Consider the following 27,239-nt stretch of genomic DNA (forward strand, 5'->3'; position numbering starts at 1 on the left):
GGAACGTTTTATAAAAGAGTATTCTCTGATCTTTCCTCAGAGTGTTGCATTCAAATGTTACGTCTTAACCTCACAGGAACATTATTTTAAGTGATAAATATCCTTAAAAGGTTTTTTGAACGTTAGATTAAAATGTTTTATTTAAAACTTTATTGCAGCTTGTAGGTAATGTTAGTCAGTGTTGTGGGAACGTTCCCTGCTGGCTGGATGTTCACTCTGAAAATAACAACATTTATTAAAATTTCTTCACGTTTAACTCTAAAAAAAAACCATGATGATAAAGATGTGTGAATTTTTCAATGTCATTTTTAATCACATTAAGAGTAATATTTGCAAACTTTGTCAAACTTATTCTTTCATAAAAAAATGTTCAAGATAATGACAAATAAAAATGTCTAAAATTATATCTAAATGTTAAATGTAAATGTAACTTAAACTTCTTAACATTTAGATTTAACATATAACATCAGTACATTTTGTGTTAAACTGTTCACTGAATGCAATAATAATAATAATAAATTAAGAAAACGCTGGACTTCAGTCTCTTCCACAGTCAGTTATAACTCACTGAATCACTTTGCATGTTTGTTTTTCAGCGTTTGTCTTATTTTGAAGTTTGTCTTCAGGAGCGTGCTGACATCACCAAGTGTGTGAGCGCAGCGGGATGTGAAGAGCTAATTATTACTTTGGGGAAGCATTTTAGGAGGAGAGCTGCTGCTGACAGCTTCACAAACAAACCCTGCTGCTGTCTGCAGCTGTCTGCTGCTGCTGTCTGCAGCTGTCTGCAGCTCCCTGCTGCTCCCTGCTGCTGTCTGCTGCTGCTGTCTGCAGCTTCCTGCTGCTGCTGTTTGCAGCTGTCTGCAACTGCTGCTGCTGCTGTCTTCTGCTGCTGATGTCTGCTGCTGCCTGCTGCTGCTGTCTGCAGCTGCTGGCTACTGCTACATATTGCCAGTTACATAAGCCTATATAAAGTTATGTTATGAAATTATACGTTTTTAAGCACTATTTCCACGTATAATTTGCCTTGTTTGTTCTACTTTCACTCTTTTTTGGGGGGTTTGTTTGTTTCTGTGGATTTTTGAAGAATGTGCAGGTAATTTTCTTGAAGTTTTTTCTTTTTTTCTTGTGTATTATTATTATTATTATTATTATTATTATTATTATTATTATTATTATTATTATTATTATTATTATTATTATTATTATTATTATTATTATTATTATTTGGGGTAATTTCTTTCGTTGTTGCTGTCATGGATCTAAGACCCACTGCGCAAATATCTGCGCAGCTTGGTTGCTCGCGAACGCGCCTGCGCGAGACCCCGGAATCACAAGATGGCGGGAGGTTCAAAAAATCCGTCAACAGGCCGAATTTTCACCGAAATAAACTGGAAATAACAAACTGCAGTTCGGGATTTACGGTAAACTGACGGCCGGAAAACCGTCAGCAGATCGTCCGGTAACGATGAACGTTTGCTGGGGGAAGGCTGACCCTCCGCGCGGTCTGTCAGGCTCCGCGCTGCAGCAGGCGGCTCCGTCCAAACCGAACCGGCTGAGGAGGAGTTTCAGGCCGACCCAGCAGACACAGACAGCCGCCGAGGTGGAGCCGCCGGAGAGCCAGCATCCCGGTCAGTAACTGTTTTTATGTCGGTTCGGTTTCATTTGTCGTGTCTGTATTTGTTTCTGCCGCTTTTGTCTGCTGCTGTGGCGGGTACGAGCCCCGACACCGTCCCGCTCCGCGCTGCGCGCACCAAACCACCTTTACACTTTCCGCAATTTTAGCTTTGCTCGTAAATTTAAGTAACATTTTATGTCACAAAACATGACTAAGCATATTTTTTACAAACCACAGTTGTCAGTCTTTTATTCGGCATACACAAAAATTGCCACATTGCTGTTATGACAGTAAACTTTAGACTTAAGTAAACTGTAATGGTCGACAGATGTTTTCAGAGCTGATACACAGATTATTGGTAGTTAACCCTTTAAAACCTGAGCAAACTGCTTTAATTTCTTTCAAAAACAATGGGAGAAGGCCATAAGCAACTAAACAAGACATGGCTCAAAAGTTAGTAAATTTTACAAAAAAAAAAAAAAAAAAAAAAAAAGAATTATAAAGAATTTACCAAAAATAAGCAACACAATATAAAATAAACAACAACAACCAGAAACAAACAAAATAAGTGCTTGCTTTTTGTGTAATAATTTTAGATTTAAAAAAAATACTGTAATTATAATTAAAGTTTTGGGCCAATCTCCATATATTGTTTTTATATATTTATTTTATTATAATCCTCAGTCTTTTTAAAACTAATTTTTAGGTTAAGTCTCTTGCTATCCAGCCAATTTGCTCAGCTTTTGAAAGGTTGCCATCCAAGGCTCGTTTTGGTTAAATACGTTGTAGGAAAAAAAGGCAAACGGTGTATTAGATTGTAAATTTTACAGCCATAACAGCAGTGTGGCAGATTTTTTTTACTGCAAAATAATCATAATAATAGCAATAATAATAATAATAAACTTTATTTGTATAGCACCTTTCATATGAGAAACTAAGCCCAGCGTGCTTTACAGAAAAAGAAAATAAATTGAATGTACCAAGTGCTTCACATCAAAAGACATAAAGACATAATAAAATCAGCATGTACAAATAAAATAACATCAGAATATAATACATAAAATGCATCTTCCCATGGATAAAACCCGCTTTATAATACAAGTAAAAGTCAGATAAAATAAGGATAAAAATTGAATGCACAGAATAAATAACACAAGATGGAAAATAAAGTAAGTTTTTCAAAAAATGACGTTATTTATAAAAATAAGGCTAAAAAAATAACAGTACTTGTGTCTGTCATTGGCAAAACCTAACATGTACGTCATTTTAGATTCACAAAATTAATACTGAAAAACAAACAGTATCTGCCAACCAGAGTGTCCATGAGCAAGACACAGACGCTGACCTCTGACCTCCTGCGGGCAGAAAAAGATATTTTCAGAGAGTTAACTGACGTCACACAGACGCTGTCAGCTGTCAGTGTTCGTGAGATTCTGAATCAGCTCATTTTGTTTTTCCTCCTCCAGATTTTAAGACCCCGACCAGGATCCCCAGACCCAGATCAGGCGGTGGTTTCAGCGGAGAGTCTCCCCACAACGACTCCGACTTACAGCAGGACATCATCTGGGACGCCACCTCCCCGTCGCCCCGCAGACTCGGTAAACGTCACGCTTCCACGTGTTTAAATAAAGTTCACTTATGTTTTTGTGATGCTTTCACGAGTATTTAAATCTTTGAAACTTGAGAAAATTTCTGTTTTAAAAAATATGAAAAAGGAATAAAACAGCCTGGTGAGAAATGTTCCCCAAATTGCAACAAATGTATTTTAAATTATTTTTAAAAACCTGGGGGAAATATTCTAGGTAAATAAGAAAAAAGGTGGGGGAAATATTTTCATGCTACTTATAACGATTAAATATTTACAATTATTTTACAGATTTTTTAAAAATTAACTTTGACAGGTTATTTATTCATTTATTTATTTATTGACTAATTTTCTCGAACCGCACTAATTTTTGGGTAATTTCTTCTATTGTTGCGTATTATCTTCTTCCAGTGTTTGTGAAAAGGATCAAGCCGATTTGCTCAGTTTTTAAAGGGTTAATAAAGCAGCTGATTAACAGAAAATCAATCCAAAACAAGATTTTGATGACTTTTCTCGGTGGTGATTCTGGGCTTTTTTTTTTTTTCAGGTAAAAGAGGCAAGAAGCAGCCTGCTGGAGTCGTCAACATCTCCGAGATCGTGAGCAGGATCGCTCCGAAGGTCAGTAACACAGCTGCCTCCCAAACTTAAAACCTCTTAAAAATAAATAAATAACTAAATAATATTAATAAGGATTATGGCTGTAGTAGTAGAGGGAGTAATAATAATGATAATAATAGAAAAAAATCATTTCTAGGGTTCTTTTCTTATAAGCGATGCAGCTGAAGGTGCTTCACAATAAAAATTTAACACAAAAGCAACAAAGATTTTTGTTTCACAAACCGGTATAAAATCACATGATGTGATCAAGAACTGTGCAAATGTGAAAATCTTTATTTGTTTCTGTTTTTACAGTTTCTGGCTGTGATAAATTGTGTCTTTTTTGGTGGTGAACCTGCAGGCATGCTTTCTCCACCAAACAATTTTAATTAAAAAAAAAGAAATTGCCAACATTTTTAAAGAAAAAAAAAATCGCCATAACCTCTTTCAGGATTAAAAATAAATAAATATAATAAATAGAAAAAAGGCCCAAATTATTTGAAGAAAACATGCTTTCAAAGGCATATTTACCAAAAAAAAAGAAAAGAAAAAAATAGCAGTAAAATAATAACAAAACACAGTAATTTAAAGTTGCATGCCCCGCCCCTAAAGCCAAAATAAAAAACAGTTCCTGCCCGGTGCTTTAAAAAATAATTTGACATGTCTCCCCCTTTTTTGCTTCACCTCCTCTCCTCAATAAACAGTCCCTAAATTATATTTAAATATTGACTTTGGTCTTGTTCTGATTTCATTACTTTGTAAAATAATATGTAATTATTGATTTGTAGTATTGGTGGTCATTTCAGAGAATAAATTGACTTTCAAATTTGCCTGGAAATGTATTGGTAAAAATTAGGGCTGTCAAAATAAAGTGTAAATTTTGATGAATTAATCACAGAGAATGTAATTAATTAGATTAGTTTTTCTTATTGTGTAAAAAATGTGTGTGAACCCTGATTTTAGTAGTCAGGGAACACGATGGCGCCGTCATCGTCAGGAAATATAAATCTACATGTCATCAGCATATCTATGAAAAGTTAGCTCTTCAAGCTTCTCTGTAAACAGTTTTTTGTTTTTTGCTGTTAACGAATCACAGCTCAGATCCGTGAACGCAGAGCCAATAAACGGCACGTATTCATATTTTTGTCGTGTTTTGTGTCTCTGAAGCACGGCAGACCGAAGGCCGCGGAGCCGACTCTGCAGCAGTGGATCGGAGACAGCGCCACCATCCCCTGCACGCCCGACGTCCAGGTTCCCAAACCCAAGAAGAAGTCGCCACGGTGGGTTCGGAGGAAGCACAGCCGCGTTTGCTCCGGTATCAGTCTGTGATGCTGAGAAACCGTCCCTCGGGTTTTTATTTATATATTATATTTTATGTTTATATTTATTTAATGTTTTAAATGTTTTTAGCTGTTCCATAAATTAACCCCTTAGACTGTCATACAGTGATATTTAGCTTCAGTCCTCAATAACTGTTTCTTGAACGTCCACGTTTCTCTCAGATCACGTCATCTTTTTTCATTTCTAAAAACTTTTTATGAGGTAGCAGATGATTTTTATCTCTGTCATGATTTGAAATCAACCAGATCTTTGAATGGAAGTGTATTTCTGATGATATATCCCCCTAAATCCTCCATACTGGAGCGTTTAGGTAAGTTTGTGTCCCTGACGTGTATTCAGACTTTCTCGCCGTCGTCACAGTAAACTGACGGTTTTGTTTTGCCGCAGGCCGAACGGCGTGGACGACCTGCTGAAGCTGGCCAAACAGTTTGACTTCAACATGTTTCGTCAGGATGAAGAAGAGGTGGAGGAGCTGCACCAGCAGAGTCTCGAGCTCCTGTCGGAGGACATATTGGACATCTCGTCTTGTGGAGACAGTCACCCAGCTCTGAAGGCGACGGCGGCGGCGGCGGCTGCTGGGAGCGACGTGAAGCTCCACCAGGATCAATATTTGGAGGACGATTTGGATTTCCTGTTTGACGGACCGACGCAGCATGTGAGCGGGAGTCTCAGTCAGGTGTCCACAGCTCAGCCGTCACGAGTGAAACCTGCTTCCAAAGACGCTCCTGGGAAACCGTGTGCTCCCTCGCACGGTTGCACGTCTGGTGTCTCCACGCCAAAAGACGAGTTTGAGGACGACTGGGAAAACGATGACTTGTTGAACGACTCTTTAGTGTTGGAGATGACACAAAATCCGCAGAACTTTATCGCTCCAAAGCACTGCTCAACCCAGAAACCACCCAGCCAAGTCAAATACCAACATCCTGCAAATGTCCGATCCGGTGTTTCGAAAGTGGAAAAGGACAACGTGAGGCGAACTTTCAAACTGGAGTCTAATCCTAATTTGTCTGTCAAAGGGATCCAGACGGACACATGGACTAAACCGAAGGATTACGGCTCAAAATCTGCAGAAAAAGACACTCAGCAGATCAAGTTCTCGTCCCGTACTGGTGTTTTAGTCCAGGTGGGACATCAGCAAAATAAAACTGTGACGTCGGAGCCACAAAAACATCAGTTTCATCAAAACAATTCTGTCGCCAAACACAACACGACCACTTCGAACTCTTCTGCTCAAAGCTTTCCGACAGTGGTTTCTTCCCACAGAGAGACGCCTGCTGTCTCCGACCTCCTGGACGAAGACCTGTCCTCGTTCTTCTTGTCCGACCCAGTTTGGGACGACCCCGCTGACGACGACCTTCTGTGTGAAATGTGCGACGACCTGGAAAACCAGATCCAGAGCGCCGTGAACGTTCCCGCCAAACAGACAAACCAGAGAGCGGCTCTGCAGCCGTCCAACGGACACCAACAACAGACGGCCAATCAGGAAGCTTTCCTCCCGAAAAAACACACTCAAACGCCCTGCGCTCCAGGTAGACCAGCTGGCGGTTTAATCTCGAGCGTCCCCGCAGGTGTACGGGGGACGGATTCTTTCACATACGCACAAGTGAAAAACACTTCAGGATCCACGAACAGTTGGACGTGTGCACAGGGGAGCAGCCGGGTCCAGACGTCTCCGCAGACTAAACCCCACAAAGGCCAGTTCACCTTCAAGAAGCCAAACAACCCAGTTTCTACGGCGACCGCCAAAGGTAAGAGCACGTCCACACTGGCACCGGTTCCTAAACGACCGGTAAGCACTGAGAGCGTAAATCACTGGTTTCACCGTGAAACGACTTTAAACGTGCATCTCAGAGAGTTATACTGCGAAGAAGTTTATTCTTCAGAATTTAATTCAAAAAGGTAAATGGTAAAGTATAAAGGTAAATTTATTTATTTATTTTTTGAGATGTACCTGTATATCAATACTTATGATCCGATATGATACGATATTTACCGATATCACAAAGTCTGCCTCGATACGTTTTAGGGTCCTGTGATCGATACTATGCGACAATATTATCTGCTTATTAAACACAGTCAGCTACAGAAGAAGCCGCCTCCCCCTTTAACCTTTAATTTTGACAGAAATACAGATTTGATGTTGTGATATTTGTCGATATCGACTGATATGAAAAAAATTACTGTTGTAAGACTTTTTTCCATATCGCCCAGCCCTACGTCGTGAAATCAGCCTAGTTGCGTTATGCCGTCCACCAGGGCCGGCTCTTGGCATAGGCGATATAGGCGGTCGCCCTGGGCGCCATCTGCTGGATGGGCGCTGCCACGCCGCCAGTCCTCCTTGGCCTCGAGGGAAAATAATAATAAAATAATAATTTTCTATGCCCACTGGCACCCTCACTTAGTGTTTTCTGTCTAGAAAAAAAAATATATTAACATTACAAATAAATAAACAGTGACATGTTCCTAAATTATGTGTGAGCACGTGATGTGTCGTTATTGGGTGCGGAGGTGCGGGTTAGGGTTAGGGCGCCTAGGGCACCAAATTGGGTAGAGCCGGCCCTGCCGCCCACCAGCGGCAGCGTTTCTTGGTCCGGTGCGGTTTTGTATCTACTTCCTCTGTTTTGCTCCAGTTTCATTGTGTCTCATTTGTTTCGGCTGTTTGCAGAGACAGTTTTATGAAGAGATTTTTTTTCTGGCAGTGAAATAAAAATAAAAATCAGGCGTCTCAGTGTTTGCCAACTTTGTCACAATATTCAGCAACTTTTCAGTTTCAGACTTTGTTTCTAAAAAGGGACCAGTTTCAGTTAAAAACAGAGAAGCATACTATAGTGTAATCCAGCCGACTGTGCAGTTTGAGGTGGTTTATTATTTGTCAGTTACTTCTTTAAACAGTCGTAATATTTACCAGCTGACTTGTTATTGAGAAGAAAAAAAACCCCAAATGGTCGCCATTGTTCTGGTGTCTGAACGGTGTTGTTTGCCACTGAGATTAGCGCTAACTGTTAACTTTTCTTTGATAAAACTTCGCTCCAAGATATTCTTTGCAACTTTTTTGGGGGCGTATCGATTTAAAATGACACGATGAATGATAAACGAAGAAAAAGCAGCTGTTTTAGATGCAGAGCTGCAGGTTCTTACTGCATTTTGAGCCATTTACAAACTTATTTTTTTAGATATTGTTGAATAATCCTTGTGGAATAACAGTGCGTAAATGTTTGAATTCCTCTTTTTTGTCGATGAAGTTGACTGTGTTTCGTGTGTTTTTCTCTGCAGTTGTGGGTAAATGTTCGGCAGCAGAGATCGAGCTGAAGAAGCAGCAGGCGATGGAGAGAAGACGACAGCGACTGCAGGCCGCACAAAACCTCCGAGCTCCGACCTGACGGAGACAAAAACCGTCAAACCTGTCTCGCCTCACCTGCACGAGGAGGAAACCTGCCGTTCAGCTCTGCTGTCTGTGAGCACATTTCTGATTCCTCTCTCAGATGTGACACTTTGTGGCATAAAAACACACTCGTCTGCAGCACCGGGTAAACGACAACCGTGACATAACCTGTCATAACCTGTCATAACACGTCATAACACGTCATAACCTGTCATAACACGTCATAACCTGTCATAACCTGACATAACCTGTCATAACTATAACTGACCTCTGTTGTGGCAGCTGATCTCGTCCTCTGCTCGGAGGTTCGGAAAGCTTGTGTGGGTCAATGTTTTCACACTTTGTGGACATTTTAAAATGAAATTCTAATCAAATGAAGTCGTATCCTGCGTCTTCTAAATCCCTTAATCTGCTGTGATTGGCCAATTCCAACCACACACACATTTTAACTTGTTTTAGCTGCTTTGTGATTTCTTTTCTTTATTTGTAGATTAACACTAACGTTTTTTTAAAAAAACTTCAGTGATGTAAAAACAGTGAATTATATTAAACAAGAACCATAAAACGAGATCAAAACCTCAAAACATTTTAAGCCGTGTGGCTTTTTATGACATAAAAATATTCTTTTATGAGTATAGAGAGTATAAACCACTGATATTCAGTTTTTAGCTCGTATGTCCTTAAAAAAAACTTGAAATATCCCAAAATCCTTGAAATGTTCTAAAAGCAATGTCATTAAATCCTAGAAACGTCCTCAAATCCTAAAATGTCAGTGTATCCAAGAAATGTCCTAAAATCTTAGAAACGTACGAAAAACCTAGTAATGTCCTAAAATTTCAGACTGGTCAGGAAATCCAAGAAATGTCTTAAAATGCTAGAAACGGTAGATAGATCCTCCCATCAGTCTAACAGCTTTAATCATCTTCATCGAGGATGAAACGATGATTTGCTTTCTGCTGATTTCGGCTGCAGTTGTTCTTCTCTGAGTTTGCTGCTGACAAAAAATCGTCTTAGCTTTCTCAGGAAAAAGGTGAATATATTTATTTATCAGAACGTTGAATTATTCCTCCTAATGTTGAACTAAACTACAACAGTTATGAAATATTTTTTTGTTAAAGGCGTCAAAGTTGAGGACTCTTGAAATATTTCTTTTTTTAATCAACTACAAACTGAAGTCTCTTGACGTTCAAATTTGCCAGCTTTGGCTCATAATTTTATGCTCAAACGTGTCAGTTTTTCCCCCAAAAGTTTGAATCAAACTCCTTATTTGCACATTAATGAATCTGCCGTTAACAAAATAACTTTGATTGATTTTTTTTTTAAATTTCTTTTCAGTTTTCCTGTTTTTTCACTCGATTTTCTGTAAAGCACTTTAACTTATTTGAAGGTGTTTTATCAATAAATCTTTTCTTGTTAATGTCATCACTGGTTTGGGTATTTTTTTTATTGTGTGATTGGATGTGTAAAGAGCCTGAGATCAGATTTGATCTGAGATCACGTCAGACCTGCCGTCTTGTTTTAAATGATCAAACAGACGCAATGTGCTGATGCGACGGCATTTAAAAACCTGAGAATAATTTTAATAATCCAAAAAGTGCCAGTGGAGGATCCCCCCGAAATGTCCTAAAATCTTAGAAACATCCCAAATTTGTCAAAAACATTCTAAAATTTGAGAAACATCCTGAAATCCTGGAAACATTTTAAAACCTTCAAAATGTGTTATAAAGCAACACATTTACTCAAATACTTAGACCTAAATAAATTAAATAAAATTGCTGTCGACAAAATAAAGGGAATCTATAAGCATAGGATCATTTTCCCTCTTGATAACAGGACTAAAATCACAGTTTATGGATGAAACTGTCAGTTTATCGATTATGAGGCAGCAGCAGCGTCACCTGGAGATCAGCTGGGGGCGGGGTCAGGGCCGGGGGCGGGGCCCGGGGGGGTCACCTGTCCCTGTGCGGTCAGGTGGGCCGCCCGGCTCGTCAGCTCTCTTCATTAACAGTCTGGCAGCTGTCTGATGGAGCAGATATTTGGTCCCGGCAGGTAAACCGAGCCTCGTTATCAGCAGACAGGTGTGTAACTGTAGTCCAGCACGCTGCAGCAAATCACAGGCGCACAGATGTAATCTGCCTCGGTTTAATCACGCTGCCTTTGTCCCAAACGGACCCCCGGATTCACTTTACTCCGCCTGTAAAGGAAAGTCCTCTGAAGTCTCTCTTTGCCAAAAACGAGCTTTTTGATTATAAAGTCGCTCATTTTGGCATTAAAAGTCCCGCCAGAGCAAAGTGTGACACATCAGAGGTTACGTTCAGATTTACTATAATTACAGCTGTACTTTAACTGTGTAAACACGTGATAACCAACTCACGGCCCTCTATCAGGGGCCACATTTGGCCCCCAGACCATTTTCTAATTCACTATAAAAATGAAGTGTCCTTTTAGTGTCCATAAGGTGTCAGAGACATAAAACAGCATCAACATAGAGCTTGTTGATCAAAAAACGAGTCAGAGGAGGATCCCCCACACCCCCGACAGAGGACACAGCTGAGACCCTGATGTCCTAAAATCATGCAAAAACATCCTAAAATTATAGCAAAGTCCTGAAATCCGAGAAGCATCCTAAAATCCAAGATATGCCTTAAAATCCTTGAAATGTCCTAAAGTCTAAGAAAGCATGAAATCCTGGAAATGTTCTGAAATGTCAGAAACTTTCAGTCCTGAAATACTCCAGAGACGTCCGAAAATCTCAGAAGCATGTGTGGGGCTGCTGCTGAAGTGGCCCCCAAGAGAAGCATGTCCCTGTATTATGAGCAAAAAATCCCTAAAATAAATCAATAAATAACGTGTGAGTGCAGGTTTACAAAGAAAGTGCGGACTAATATGAAATCCGAAAAATGTCCTTAAATCCTAGAAATGTCCTAAAAATCCTCTGTGTGACATCATCTCGTCTTTCAGCAACAGTCAGTGAGATTTTGGGAATTTCACAATGTCAGCAGTCTGGGGTCGCTGTTGGTCTCTGTTGGTCTCTGTTGGTCTCTGTTGGTCTCTGTTGGTCTCTTTTGGTCGCTGTTGGTCTCTGTTGGACTCTGTTGGTCGCTGTTGGATTCTGTTGGACTCTGTTGGACTCTGTTGGTCTCTTTTGGTCGCTGTTGGTCTCTGTTGGTCTCTGTTGGACTCTGTTGGTCTCTGTTGAACTCTGTTGGACTCTGTTGGACTCTTTTGGTCGCTGTTGGACTCTGTTGGTCTCTTTTGGTCGCTGTTGGACTCTGTTGAACTCTGTTGAACTCTGTTTGACTCTGTTGGTCTCTGTTGGTCGCTGTTGGACTCTGTTGGTCTCTGTTGGTCGCTGTTGGTCTCTGTTGGTCTCTGTTGGTCTCTGTTGGACTCTGTTGGTCTCTGTTGGTCGCTGTTGGACTCTGTTGGTCTCTTTTGGTCTCCGTTGGACTCTGTTGGTCTCTGTTGGTCTCTGAGCTCGGGTCCAGACAGGTTTCTGGATGTTGTTGATTTGCAGATGACGCGTTTCCTACGATAGTTTTCCGAAGTTCTTGAGTTCGGCAGTTTTATTCTTTATACACTCGTTTTTGGTTTTTCGTGCAGTGCAGCCTGAGGGGTCAAAGGTCACGGGCGTTCAGTGTCGGTCTTCAGCGCAGATTCTTACGTGCAGATTTCTGCCGGTTCTCTGAATCTTTTGATGATATTATGACTGTAGTTCATAATAATAATGATAATAATAATAATAATAATAATAATAATAATGATGATGATGATGATGATGATGATGATGATGATGATGATAATAATAATAATATAATAACAATAATAATAATAATATTATCAACAATGATAATAATTATTATTAATAATGATAGTATAATAATAATAACAATAATAATGTTAATAATAATAATAATAATGACAACAATGATAATGATTAATAATAATAGTAATAATAAAGATGATAATAGTAATGATAAACTTTATTTGTATAGCACCTTTCATACAGTCCAACGTGTTTTACAAGAAAGACAAAGTGTAGACGCACCGCGTGCTGCACACACACATATTTCTTTTCTTATAATCCTCAGTCTTTTTTAAACTCATTTTCAGGTTAAGTCTCTCGTCATCCAGCCAATTTCCTTATTTCCAGTGTGAGCCGAGGCTCGCTTACATAGGAAAAAAAAGGCAAACAATGTACTAGATTATAAATTTTACAGCCATAACAGCAGTGTGGCAGATTTTTTACTGCAAAATAATCATAATAATAGCAATAATAATAATAATAATAATAATAATGAACTTTATTTGTATAGCAGCTTTCATACGAGAAACTAAGCCCAACGTGATTTACAAAAAAAAAAGAAATGAAATGTACCGCGTGCTTCACATAAACAGACATAAAGACATAATAATGTAAAAATAAAATAAAATTAGAATAAAGTACATGGAATGGTGAAATCCCTAAATCTCCTGCAATTGTGTGTTTCGAAACATCCTTAAACTCCGAACGTTTACTCAGTGTTAGAAAAAGTCAGATTTTTGTGTCAATGCGACTAATACGCGTTAAAATACACGTAAACTATTTATTTTAAATTAAAACGTCCGCAGCCTCCTCTGATAAATAAAGTTACCTTTTTTTATGAAGAAAAACAAAAAAGAAGAAAAAGAGAAAATATCAGGATTATAAACAATAACAGTTATGATAGAAAGAAGAGAAAAAGGTAAATATTAACAAGATTACGTGGAATTACAACGTAAATTTAATAAAACAATTAAGTCAGAAACATCAATGAAACAAATACAGTTAAATACAGACATGAAAGAGTTAAAAATGCTCACGTGCACGCACACAAACATGCACACACACTCTCTCCCTCGTGTGTGTGTGTGTGTGTGTGTGTGTGTGTGTGTGTGTGTGTGTGTGTGTGTGTGTCTGCGGTCGGCACTTACCTGCCGGTGAAATGAAGTTACCTGAGAGTCCGTCTGAACTCCGAATGACCCCGCCCCCCTCCCCTCCCCCGCCTGTCTCCGCTCCATTAATTATTCGCGGGCCAATCACAGGGGACAGTGACAGGTGAGAGGACAGCTTGGTGTCCGTCCAGCTTTCACAGACGACGTCCGCGCTGATAAAGAGACGGGACGGGTTTCTCTTTAAAGACGTTTTCTGACGTCCTCGATCCGTTAACGTCACCGGCAAACAGCGGCGACTCAAACCAGTACAGGGTCATCGAAGACTCCCTGAAACCCGCTGGCACCAGTCACAGAGCTAAATCCGAGCCGTTTACAGTGCACAGCAGGCACCATTTAACCCTTTGAGACCTGGAGCCACATCACTTTTCTGTGCTGCGATTATACTTTTCAAACCTTTGAACTCCGAGCAAATTTCTGTGACTTCTCTCAAAAACATGAGACGGCAATGAGCGACTTTGACAAGAAATATTCCAAAAATATTCAAATATTAAATATTAACTTTGAAATCCAGTAAATTATTTTTATAAAGCTAGAGAAAAATATCCAGGGAAAAGAGAAAAAACTGTGGAAAAACTAGTTAAAATTACATCTAAACTGTCCTCGACCAAACTGTCCTCTATGGCCCAAAACTGTCCTCGACCAAACTGTCCTCTATGGCCCAAAACTGTCCTCGACCAAACTGTCCTCTGTGGCCCAAAACTGTCCTCGACCAAACTGTCCTCTATGGCCCAAAACTGTCCTCGACCAAACTGTCCTCTATGGCCCAAACTGTCCTCGACCAAACTGTCCTCTATGGCCCAAACTGTCCTCGACCAAACTGTCCTCTATGGCCCAAACTGTCCTCGACCAAACTGTCCTCTATAGCCCAAACTGTCCTCTATGGCCCAAACTATCCTCTTCTGCCCAAACTGTCCTCTACCACCCAAACTGTCCTTGACCGCCCAAACTGTCCTCTATGGCCCAAACTGTCCTCTACCAAACTGTCCTCGACCAAACTGTCCTCTATGGCCCAAACTGTCCTCTACCAAACTGTCCTTGACTGCCCAAACTGTCCTCTATGGCCCAAAACTGTCCTTGACCAAACTGTCCTCTACCAAACTGTCCTCTTCCGCCCGACCTGTCCTCCACCACCCAAATTGTCCTCCATCACCCAAACTGTCCTCTATCACCTAAACTGTCCTCTATCACCCAAACCGTCCCTACATTTTTAAAAAACATTAATTTAAATCAGAGACACTCCGATAAAAAGTCACCATGAATCTGACCAAACATTCTGACATTTTGATAGTTTTGATGTTTTTGATAGTTTTGGTACCAAAACAGTCCGTTCTTCCTTAATCGACACTTTTGTTTCCTTGTGTTCTTGTTTTTTTTGCTCTCCTCGTCCCTCTATCTGTCGTCTGTATGAAATATACTGTATATATATGTATATATTGTTGTCTTCTGTGAGGCTGATTCATGATGCCGACATTTGTCTTTTTACTCTTTTGCTGCCGTGTGAAAATCCACATTTTTCGGATCAGAGTTTCTGCAGCTTTTTAGTCATTACGGTGCAGATTATTTAGAGACGTTTTAGAAGCTCTGGCTCTGCAGACTTTCATGTCGGCTCGTGTGAAAATAAATCTGGAGTGCAAATCACAAACAGATGAGCAGGTTTCATGAGAGGACGGCGGCGTGTTCGAGGGTCCGGGGGGGGGATGAATGAGACTTTTAATTGGCAGTGACGGCAACAACTGGCCGACTTCTTCTGCCGCGCGATTAGGAAACACGCCGAGCTCTGCAATCACGTGATCTGACGCTAAAACTCAGCGTGTGAAACAAAAATGTGGCACAAAAAAGCAAATAAACATTAGAAGTAAAAATGGAAATCAATCATTTACATTGATTCAATGTGAAAATTTACTCTTTTTTTTAATTATTCAAAAGGAAAGATAATTTTGTGAAAAGACTTAAACGTAAAATCAGAATCAGGTGGACAAAATAACTCTAAGATCACAACTTTACTTTATTTAACCCTTTGAAATCTGGATCGACAGTTTTCTTGTGCAGCGTTCAGACGACTTTCACAAGCAATTAAAACCTTTGAAACCAGAGCAAACTGGTTTATTTCTTTTGAAAATATGGTTAAAAAGTCAAAGAGCAACATATTGCCTTCCTCCCATGAAATGTGAACAAATTGTCTAAAAAATGCCATTAGCATAACATGTCATCAAAAATCATTAAAAAAAATCATAGTATAGTATCATCATACTATGATAATAATATCATAATTGTCAAAAATCATCAGAAATCATCAAAAAAGTTCATAATATAGTATGTAGCCAAAAATCACAACAAAACATCGTAGTGTAGTGTGTAGTCAAAAATCATAAAAAAAAACCTCATGGTATTATATGTCGTTTAAATGCTGAAAAAACGTTATGATATAGTGTGTCATCAAAAATCATGAAAAAAAATTATTACAATTAATTATTATTATAATTATTATAATTAATAATTATAATTATAAAATTAAAATCCAGAAAAAACTCACAGAAAGACGTCAAAAATCATGAACAAACCTCATACATGTGTACATACATATATAATTAAAAAGTTACAAGAAAATCACTGGAAAATAAGAGAATACAAAATAAAGAAAAAAACATACAACCAACTAAAAAAAAGACCTACAAAAAGCCCTAAAAATTCTAGCAAATACAAAATCATGACGACTCTAACTATAGTTTTCTGAACATTTTTCTCAACATTTTTCAGCTATTTTTCAGTCTTAACAGTCTGAATTTAACTTTTTAGTTTCCACAGTGTATTTTAGATTTATTGTAGGAGCTGAGCTGCAAATTCACTGATTACACTCAAATAAAAAATCTTGTAAAAGTGTATGCCATATGCATGAACACAGCCAAAATGATCAAAAATAAGCAATGAAAAGCGCGTAAAATGCACCAAACAGTCCCTAAAGGTTAACAGAGTTGTCCACATACTTTTGGCCGTATACTGTGTGTCTATACGTGGCCTCACGCTGCCTCCTGCTGGTCAGAAAAGAGCGGTGCATGTAAACGTGCAGGCAGAAAAGTTGTGTACTTTTACTTTACAGGTGGAGTATGTGCGCGTCCACAGTTTGAATGAAGCATTTAGATCCTTTAATTTAGTGAAAGTACTAATACTACACTGAGAAAGTATTTTTTCGGATGTAGCATTTTCAGTGTAGTACTTTTACTGGTATAAGTAGGATCAGTAAAAGGTAGTCAAAAAATAAAAATGATAAAACTATCCCCTGTTACTTTTATACTATTTTATATGCTATTTAATGAACTGTTGGAGTTTAATTAACCAGCTTTTATACATTTTTTCATAGTTTGTCTGCTGAGATCTTTACCTGTAAAATGATCTAAGCGGTCCAAAAATCAGTTGAAAGTACGACATTTCCCCCTTTACATAGTGCAGCAACATTATTAAACAGTGTGAAAAAAGTACTTGAGTGAAGTACTTTAAATTTATACTTAAGAACAGTACTTTGGCAAATCCCAGTGTCAATCACTCAGAGTCTTTAAGTAAATTATTTGAGACATGTTTGCAGTACATTTACCTGAGTGCATAAAACAGAGCTTGTCGATCAAAAAAAGAGCCAGTGGAGGATCCCCTGCACCCCCAACAGAGGTCCTGGATAAGACCCTAATGTCCTAAAATCCTAAAAATGTCATGAAATCCTAGAAACTTCTAAAATCCCTGAAACCTCTTAAAATCCTAGAAATGTCCTAATATCGTCAAAATGTCAAAAATTCTAGAAGCATCTCAAAATCCTAGAAATGTCTTAAATCCTAGAAATGTCCTAAAATCTTTTAAAACATCCTAAAATCCTGAAAATATCATGAAATCCTAGAAATGTTCTAAAATCCTTGAAATATCTCAAAATCCTAGAAATGTCCTAAACTCAGACAAACATCCTTGAATCTTAAAAACATCCTAAAATCCTAGAGATGTCTTAAAATCTTCTAAATGTCCTTAAATCCTAGAAATGTCCTAAAATCTTTGAAAACGTCCTAAAATCCTAGATGAATTCTAAAATCCTAAAAAACTCTTAAAATCTTAGAAACGTCCTTAAACCCTGGAAATGTCCTTAAGTCCTAGAAACATGTATGTGGCCGCTCGCTTCCTGTCATTTTGCAAAAGTTGCCCCCAAAGGAAACTAATTTAAATATTACTGCTCTCAGGGCACAATAATATACTTTCAGTTCTTTATATATTATTACAGTAAAAGTACATGGTGTGTGTCACACTGAAGTAAAACTCCTGGGACATTTACAGAAGAGACAGCGTTCACGGCGTCTGTAACAACTTTCAAACAGTTTATTTCTCATTTTTCCATGTATGAAGTTTCAGTGATGCAGCAAAAGATGAAAACAGGAGTGAAAATCTAAGACTGAATCCATGTGGCCTCCATCGCAAACACCGTCCCTTTAAACCACAAGAAGAGATTTCAGCACCGACCTCAGATTAAACAGATTACCAACCCAAAAAAAGAAAAAAAATCATCCCTAAAACAGAGCGAGTGGCAGGCGACTGAAAAAACATTTAAGATTACAGTTCTACTTTTTTCATGTTTCAACCTTTATTGGCAACATCAACGTGCTTGAAATGTTCATGTTTTTATTTATCACCATTATTTATTTATATGTAAACACAACACGGTCTCACTGAATTTCATGAAATGAGCCAAAACTCTGAAATGCAAAATTAATGAAATACGACACAAATAATGTTGAGATTACTTATCCTCACCATGAAATACATAATCTGATAATAACTGACACATTTCCACACGCTTAAAATATGAAACTATTACAGCTAAGTAAACAGTTTTTTTACGGGTTAAAGTTCTAGTCAAAGTAGCTATTTTTCGTGATTTCTAACTATCGAACATGCACCAAAAACTGTCGATTTTATTCTTTAACTGTATAAAAATTCAAATATGCAGGTGGTCAAACTTAACCAGTAATACGCACACTAGCATGCACAGGATAGATTATTTGCATTCGCAAGACATTTCACTCATTTCATTAAATTTTGAGACCAGCTTTGAAAAAAAGACCTTTAATAAAGCTTTAAAGAGCTTTTAATAAAATCTGATCTACATGCAAAGAGCGACGGGCAGAAGAAGAAGAAGTAGAGATCAGATCACACGTCATGCAAACACGTCACAAGTCTTCCGCTTCAGGCAGAAAAGTCTTTTTGCAGAGCGTCCGTAAATAAAGCCGGCAGTGTACTAAACACCGAGTACAGCGGCTTCTCGCGGCTCAACAGCCGTTTCATTTTTATCCTCCGCGGCTTTTGCTTCTTCCCAAAGAAAGTTGGAGTATAAAGATGTGAACGTCCGAAGCAGACGAGCTGCAGATACACAGGTTCAGTTCGGTACGACACAACATCACTGCTGGGTTTACAAAATCATTTACAGTCTAGTCTCTGCTCGTTCTGCCGTACCTGAACTGATGACGCTCTATTTTTTTATTTATTTTTTTTACGAAATCTTACAGGAGTAAAAACACAACAATATGTACTTTTCTTTGTACAGACTTATTAAAAACTAAAAGTCTAAGTGAGTCTTTCTGTAGTTCAACAATCAGTGGCTTTACATTTTTTAAAATTTTAATCAAGCGAACACGTAAAGTGGAAACAGACTCGTTTTTGAATCATTATGAAGTAAATGATTGCACAATGTAATAGCCATCTGCGATAAGACTGGTTCCGTATAAGCCTCAATTTCACTATGAATTTTTTCCGGGTACGATGCGGACCTGATTTACGAGGAGCGTCAACCATCGCGCCACTGAAACAAGAGGACAGCACTTTTGAAATTAAAGTGTTCCACCGAAAAACTCTTAGAAGCGGCACGTAACCCGTCCGGACACGTACTTAACCCTGTACCACTTTTTCACCAAAATTAGTGAGTGTGTGTCGGACTTATAAACGCAGGAAAACCCACAAAAAATAGGTGATCGACTACTTTCCCATTACCAGTAGACCAGAGCTGCGTACACGGCTCTGCCGTAGGCGAGTATGGCTTTTTTTATTTGTTTATTTTTACGTGTGTTTGACGTCATGAGCGCGTCATTAAACAGGTTAGTAAACTGACCAAAGAAGCATTTTTCAGTCTTTCTTTGAAACGCGGCGCAGACGCAGATTTTGTGGCGGTATGTCATTGCATCTCAACAGTAAAGGGGCTAAAATTAATAATGCTAGCACTTTATCAGACGGAGACCCCGAAGTTAAGATTGCTTCAGGTTGAGCAGTATTTATTTATTTTTTTTGCTAGTCAGTGAGCTTTGCGGTGTATTTATGGGGAAGTTCTGGTCCCCGGATTTTGCTGCAGAGTGAGCGCTCTTGACTTTTTACACTACTCTTTGGTACAAGCAGTCGCGGACATGCAGGCAGCAGCACAGAGGAGGAGAGACCTTCTGCTCTGAAGTGACTTTACTGCTCACAGCAACTTAACACGTCTCCGGTTCTTGTTTGATATCTAGTGTCGGCAAAAAATGTTGCAAATTTCCGAACCGTCGTTAGCGCCGTTAGCGTGTGTATTATATTACTCGAATGTGGCTTTCACACTGAACACCCCGCAGAGCCTGTTCAAACTTGAGAACTCTGATGTCGGAAAAATTTAAAAATCGCCAAATATTTGTATTGAACAGCCAAATCTGATTCGACCGGCATTATTCTAAATTGGGTACAGTCCAAAAAATGAGCATGTTTAACCAGGTATTGTATCTCAATCACTGCTAACTGGAGTCAATAAATATTCGTGACCACTGCGTAATAATTGCGTATTGTAACCTTTCACATAAAAATACAAAAGCCAGATGTTAGCGGGAGTTGGTGGTTTTTTGTGCAGTGGGAAAGAGGCTTTAAATCTGTTTTGCATTTCCACCGCAGACTGTGAAATGTAGACGGCGTTGTTGTTAGTCAATGCATTTTTCCCGATGACGATGCAGAGCGATGTCTGCACCTCGGTGATCGTCCCGGGAACAGGATTGCACGCCGACATTTTCGCGACAATGCAGGACTGCGGTCTCTGCTGTAATCGATGGGACATTTAAAGATAGCGGGTTTGAGAACTGAGTGTTGTCAAGAAAGAGTGACAGTTCTCTTAACCAATCAATGGACTGCAGTGTTCGCAACTTTGAACAGCGGAAAAATGCAGTTCGAACGCGTAACAAACTGCTTGATGGGAACGAGGCTTATCGGTAGCTATCTGCAGTGTCCGTATAGTCACTATCGGTGTACGTTCTTCGCAGTTACTGTCCTCACTAAAACATGCGGCCGAAATAACCGAGGAAAAAAGTCACTTGTTCTTTGTGACAAAAACACAGGGAAGAGTTTTCTGTTTCCACTTTGATGAGAAATATCAGAATTTCTGCATGTTTACTAATTTCTTCAAATTTACAGCAAAAATAAAAGACGGAGTTTACGTGGCTTCATTCAAACGACAAGTCAGGTCTTATTCCAAAAGCTGAGCGTTTAATGCGGAAAGATTTCTGCCTTAAATCGACGAACGTGTGATCAGTGGTTTTTTTTCACAGATTATTCTCAAACATCGACAGCTAAACGGTACGCTGCGTTCATGTCACGTCCCAGTTATGTAATAAGTCGTTTATTTGTAAATAATGTTCATGTCAATACAAAAGTGCCCCAAATTCCATCGTTTAAAACCATGTAGTGCCCCGCCTCTTTATTTCAGACAAAATGTAGCCGACTGTGAGATTAAGCGGATCTTTAAGTGTAAATAATGCAACACTCCAGTAAGATAAATGCATTCAACAATACAATTACATCTCTAAAATAAAGACAGATTTTTACTGTAATTCAGCTGCATGTCATTAAATTCTCGTTGGCACTTCATGCTGTTTGTTCTGAAATCAAGTAACATCACCGCTAACTACACTCATCCGCTAAAGTTCACTCTCTTTAAGATAAACTTTCTTTGATTCTCCAAAGAAAAAAACAAAACAATGACACCAAAATAAATATAAAAAAACCCACATACCTTGAAAAACCAGTAAAACATACAGAACACACACACACTCGAAGACACACACACTCTCCAGCTTTCCTCCGCCAAACTGAAACCGCCGCTCTGCGTTAAAAAGCCGTCCGTCAGCTTTTAAAGTGCGACGAGTCACAGAGTTCCTGTTCGATAATTCGTGGTGAGAGTTTGGCTTCAGAAGGCTCGGGGAGGCGGGGAGGAGGGAGGGAGGCGGGGGGAGGACGGGATATTTCACAGAGAAAATACTTTCGTTGAGCGTTTTGATGGACGACGTATTCAAGCAGATCTTCAGTAAAGGGAGGGAGAAAAAATAAAAGTTGTCAGACGTCCACCACCATCTTTTTGTGAATGTCTAATCCACCAACGACCTGCAAGAGACCGAAGAAAACGACGTCAGTTTCATGTTTGTATTTACGTTTCACTTTTTTTAATTCTTCTGACCAACAGGGATGAAAACTAACGGGGGCGGAGCTGCGCCGCTGCCAGGAGCGAGGTAAGCACTGTTTCCACGTACTAAACTGTAACTTTGTACTGTGATGTACTATGATGTACTATGATTTTTACCCACACCAACTTCAAAAGACTATACTGATACTTTCCCCACTTTTTTCAATATGCGGTACTTTAACATACTTTTACTTATGTTTTTTGACATGCTAAACTACAACTTTTCCAAATTTCTGGAATGGTCAAATTTAAGGCGACTTTCAAGGTCAAAATTTTTGACGGCGTTTGTCGACATGCTATACTAAATACCAGGTCGAAAACTGCGACTTTTTCTGCCATTTTTTTGACATGCCAAATTATGACATTTTTGGCCGTTTCTTTGACTTTGTTTGCTATAACGCGACTCTTCGAGATGTAATAAGTCGTTTTCAACCATTTTTGGGGCATGTCAAAATTTGAAATTTTCATGTCAAAATTTGACATACTTTTTTTTTTTTTTCGACATTGTATGATATGACGCAACTCTACAAGCTATGAGAAATCAATTTCAGACATTTTTGGAGCATGCCAAAATTTCACATTTTTCACCATACTATAGTATGCGATTTTTGGCCATTTTTTCGACATACTAAATTGTGACTTTTTTGCCTGTTTTTGGCCTTTATTCCCACTTTGTGTACAATAACTCGTCTCTACAAGTTATTCTAAGTTTTCAGCCATTTTTAGGAGGGGTCAAAATTTGACTTTTTTCGCCATACTATAGTATTGCCTTCTTGGCCATTTTTTGGACATGCTAAATTATGAGTTGTTTTTTTTTTACCTCTTGTGGCCGTTATTCCCACTTTGTATAGTATAATACGTCTCTACGAGTTATTCTAAATGGTTTTCAGCCTTTTTCAGGAGGGGTCAAAATTTGACTTTTCTTCGCCATACTATACTATTGCCTTTTTAGTGATTTTTTGGACATGCTAATTTTTTTTTTTTTTTGTTACCTTTTTTGGCCGTTAATCCCACTTTGTATAGTATAATACGTCTCTATGAGTTATTCTAAGTGTTTTTTAGCCTCTTTCAGGAGGGGTCAAAATTTGACTTTTTTCACCATACTATGCTATTGCCTTTTTAGCGATTTTTTCGACATGCTAATTTTAAAAAAAAAATTTGTTACCTTTTTTGGCCGTTAATCCCACTTTGTATAATATAATACGTCTCTATGAGTTATTCCAAGTGGTTTTCAGCCTTTTTCAGGAGGGTTTAAAATTTGACTTTTTTTGCCATACTATACTATTGCCTTTTTCGCAATTTTTTGGTCATGCTAAATTATGAGGGTTTTTTTTTTTCGTTTTTACTTTTTTTGGCTGTTAATCCCGCTTTGTATAGTATAATACGTCTCTACGAGTTATTCTAAGTGTTTTTTAGCCTTTTTCAGGAGGGGTCAAAATTTGACTTCTTTCGCAATACTATACTATTGCCTTTGTAGCGATTTTTTGGACATGCTAAATCCTTTTTTTTTTTTAATCTTTTTTGGCCCTTAATCCCACTTTGTATAGTATAATACGTCTCTACGAGTTATTCTAAATGGTTTTCAGCCTTTTTCAGGAGGGGTCAAAATTTGACTTCTTTCGCAATACTATACTATTGCCTGTTTAGCGATTTTTTGGACATGCTAAATTATGAGGTTTTTTTTTTCTTCTTTTTTACTTTTTTTGGCCGTTAATCCCGCTTTACATAGTATAATACGTGTCCATGAGTTATTCTAAGTGGTTTTCAGCCACTTTTAGGAGGGGTCAAAATTTGACTTCTTTCGCAATACTATAGTATTGCTTTTGTAGCGATTTTTTGGACATGCTAAATTGTTTTTTTTATTTATTTATTTATTTATTTATTTTTTTTTTTACCTTTTTTGGCCTTTAATCCCGCTTTGTATAGTATAATACGTCTCTACGAGTTATTCTAAATAGTTTTCAGCCTTTTTCAGGAGGGGTCAAAATTTGACTTTTTTCGCCATACTATATTATTGCCTTTTTAGCGATTTTTTGGACATGATAAATTATGTTTTTTTGTTTGTTTGGTTGTTTTTTGTTTTTTTTTTTTTTTCCTTTTTTGGCCGTTATTCCCACTTTGTTTAGTTTAATACGTCTCTACGAGTTATTCTAAATGGTTTTCAGCCTTTTTCAGGAGGGGTCAAAATTTGACTTTTTTCGCCATACTACACTATTGCCTTTTTCGCAATTTTTTGGTCATGCTAAATTATGAGGGTTTTTTTTTTTTCGTTTTTACTTTTTTTGGCTGTTAATCCCGCTTTGTATAGTATAATACGTCTCTACGAGTTATTCTAAGTGTTTTTTAGCCTTTTTCAGGAGGGTTTAAAATTTGACTTTCTTCGCCATACTATACTATTGCCTTTTTAGTGATTTTTTGGACATGCTAATTTTTTTTTTTTTTTTTTACCTTTTTTGGCCGTTAATCCCACTTTGTATAGTATAATACGTCTCTACGAGTTATTCTAAATGGTTTTCAGCCTTTTTCAGGAGGGTTTAAAATTTGACTTTCTTCGCCATACTATACTATTGCCTTTTTAGTGATTTTTTGGACATGCTAATTTTTTTTTTTTTTTGTTACCTTTTTTGGCCGTTAATCCCACTTTGTATAGTATAATACGTCTCTATGAGTTATTCTAAGTGTTTTTTAGCCTCTTTCAGGAGGGGTCAAAATTTGACTTTTTTCACCATACTATACTATTGCCTTTTTCGCAATTTTTTGGTCATGCTAAATTATGAGGTTTTTAAACCTTTTTTGGCCGTTAATCCCACTTTGTATAATATAATACGTCTCTATGAGTTATTCCAAGTGGTTTTCAGCCTTTTTCAGGAGGGTTTAAAATTTGACTTTTTTTGCCATACTATACTATTGCCTTTTTCGCAATTTTTTGGTCATGCTAAATTATGAGGGGTTTTTTTTTTTTCGTTTTTACTTTTTTTGGCTGTTAATCCCGCTTTGTATAGTATAATATGTCTCTACGAGTTATTCTAAGTGTTTTTTAGCCTTTTTCAGGAGGGGTCAAAATTTGACTTCTTTCGCAATACTATAGTATTGCCTTTGTAGCGATTTTTTGGACATGCTAAATCCTTTTTTTTTTTTAATCTTTTTTGGCCCTTAATCCCACTTTGTATAGTATAATACGTCTCTATGAGTTATTCTAAATGGTTTTCAGCCTTTTTCAGGAGGGTTTAAAATTTGACTTTTTTCGCCATACTATACTTTTGCCTTTTCAGCGATTTTTTGGTCATGCTAAATTATGAGGGGTTTTTTTTCCTTCTTTTTTAGTTTTTTTGGCCATTAATCCCACTTTGTATAGTATAATGCGTCTCTACGAGTTATTCTAAATGGTTTTCAGCCTTTTTCAGGAGGGGTCAAAATTTGACTTCTTTTGCAATACTGTACTATTGCCTTTTTAGCGATTTTTTGGACATGCTAAATTATGAGTTTTTTTTTTTTCCTTCTTTTTTAGTTTTTTTGGCCGTTAATCCCGCTTTGTATAGTATAATACGTTTCTACGAGTTATTCTCAGTTGTTTTCAGCCCTTTTCAGGAGGGGTCAAATTTCACTTTTTTTCGCCATACTATACTATTGCCTTTTTAGCGATTTTTTGGACATGCTAAATTTTTTTAATTTTTTTTTTTTTTAACCTTTTTTGGCTGTTAATCCCGCTTTGTATAGTATAATACGTCTCTACGAGTTATTCTAAATAGTTTTCAGCCTTTTTCAGGAGGTGTCAAAATTTGACTTTTTTCGCCATACTATACTATTGCCTTTTTAGCAAATTTTTGGTCACGCTAAATTATGATTCTTTTTTAACAATTTTGGCCGTTAATCCCACTTTGTATACCATGACTCGTCTCTACAAATAATTTCTCAGTGGTTATCATCTGTTTTTAGGAGGGGTCAAAATTTCACTTCTTTCGCAATACTATACTATTGCCTTTTTAGCGATTTTTTGGACATGATAAATTATGTTTTTTTGTTTGTTTGGTTGTTTTTTGTTTTTTTTTTACCTTTTTTGGCCGTTAATCCCACTTTGTATAGTATAATGCGTCTCTACGAGTTATTCTAAATGGTTTTCAGCCTTTTTCAGGAGGGGTCAAAATTTGACTTTTTTCGTCATACTATACTATTGCCTTTTTAGGAAATTTTTGTTCCCGCTAAATTATGACATTTTTGGTTGTTAATTCAACATGTCAAAATTTGACGTTTTTCAGCATAGTACAAGATGGCAGTGCACGTAGACGCAGCGACCTCGACCTCTCTCTGTTTCCTGCACCATCACGAGAGCGCCGCAGAGACTGTTCTTCCTGAGGACCCTGAGATGCAACAGGCTTCACCAGAGACTGCTGATCAGCTTCTCCCGCTGCAGAGAAGTGAGCACTCTGACTCACTGTTGTACTGTATGAGCTGCTGAGCACAAAGGAGACCTGCAGACACCTTGAAGACAGGTGAGGGGACTGCTGGCTCGACCGTCCCAAAACTGAGCGACATCCTGTGAGCCGCCTCCTCAGAGAGGCCACAAACATCCTGCAGGACTCCTCACACCCTGGAAACCTCCTCTTCACCCCCCTCCCCTCAGGCAGACCGAGGACTCCCAGCACACGCACAGACAGGTTGCGGACTCTCTGGACTCGGAGCAATAATTGACTTGTGCGATGACGGCGTCTTTTTATTTAGATTCTTAATTGATATTTATATGTTTTTATGGGTATTAATGTGTATGTGGTTATGAATGTGGGTAAGCTGTGCTTGGGCTGATGTGTGTGTGTACTTTTGGAAGTGAACGCTCTTATTTTTATTTAAATAAATTAATTATGTCACGCTGCAAACTGGACACCTCTAAAGAAGTAACCTGCAATGACAATAAAGGTCTGTCATGTTTTTTTTTGATGTACTGACAATTTTTTGAACATGCCACACCATGACCTGTCTACAAGCTAATATGTGTTGTTTTTGTCAGATTTTTTTTTTTTTGGTGGTTCTCAGCCATTTTTAGGAGGGGTCAAAATTTGACTTTTTTCGCCTTCTTGACCATTTTTTGGACATGCTAAATTATGAGGTTGTTAAACCTTTTTTGACCGTTAATCCCACTTTGTGTACTATAATGCGTCTCTACAAGTTATTCTAAGTTGTTTTCAGCCATTTTTAGGAGGGGTCAAAATTTGACTTTTTTCGCCATACTATACTATTGCCTTCTTGACCATTTTTTGGACAT

General features: G+C 38.1%; 2 protein-coding genes across 4 annotated transcripts in view; one reads left to right on the forward strand and one right to left on the reverse strand.

Annotated features, from left to right (window-relative positions):
• Positions 1 to 1,303: 1,303 nt before the first annotated feature.
• On the forward strand, positions 1,304 to 27,074 carry etaa1a (ETAA1 activator of ATR kinase a). Of its 2 annotated transcripts, XR_015776105.1 has the most exons (8): positions 1,304 to 1,628; positions 3,082 to 3,213; positions 3,748 to 3,818; positions 4,965 to 5,077; positions 5,526 to 6,886; positions 8,412 to 8,592; positions 21,983 to 22,028; positions 26,239 to 27,074. XR_015776105.1 is itself a non-coding variant. In XM_088075180.1 (6 exons), the coding sequence occupies exons 1-6, from the start codon at positions 1,466 to 1,468 to the stop codon at positions 8,516 to 8,518; spliced, it is 1,947 nt and encodes a 648-aa protein (XP_087931306.1). In that variant the 5' UTR covers positions 1,304 to 1,465; the 3' UTR covers positions 8,519 to 9,942. The 2 variants fall into 2 exon arrangements, 1 of the variants encoding a protein (XP_087931306.1); XM_088075180.1 differs by lacking the exons at positions 21,983 to 22,028; positions 26,239 to 27,074 and having other exon boundaries at positions 8,412 to 9,942.
• Positions 17,823 to 27,239, reverse strand: part of ppp3r1b (protein phosphatase 3 (formerly 2B), regulatory s1ubunit B, alpha isoform, b) — an 83,829-nt gene continuing 74,412 nt past the window's right edge. For both annotated transcript variants that reach the window (XM_088075235.1, XM_088075236.1), the window contains one exon: positions 17,823 to 21,903. In XM_088075235.1, coding sequence (XP_087931361.1) covers positions 21,856 to 21,903 — 48 coding nt within the window. In that variant the 3' untranslated portion in view covers positions 17,823 to 21,855. The remainder of the gene's footprint in view (positions 21,904 to 27,239) is intronic.

Source organism: Plectropomus leopardus, chromosome 3 (assembly GCF_026936395.1).
Source record: "Plectropomus leopardus strain MGB_pleo_1.0 chromosome 3, ASM2693639v1, whole genome shotgun sequence".
Lineage (NCBI taxonomy): Eukaryota > Metazoa > Chordata > Actinopteri > Perciformes > Serranidae > Plectropomus > Plectropomus leopardus.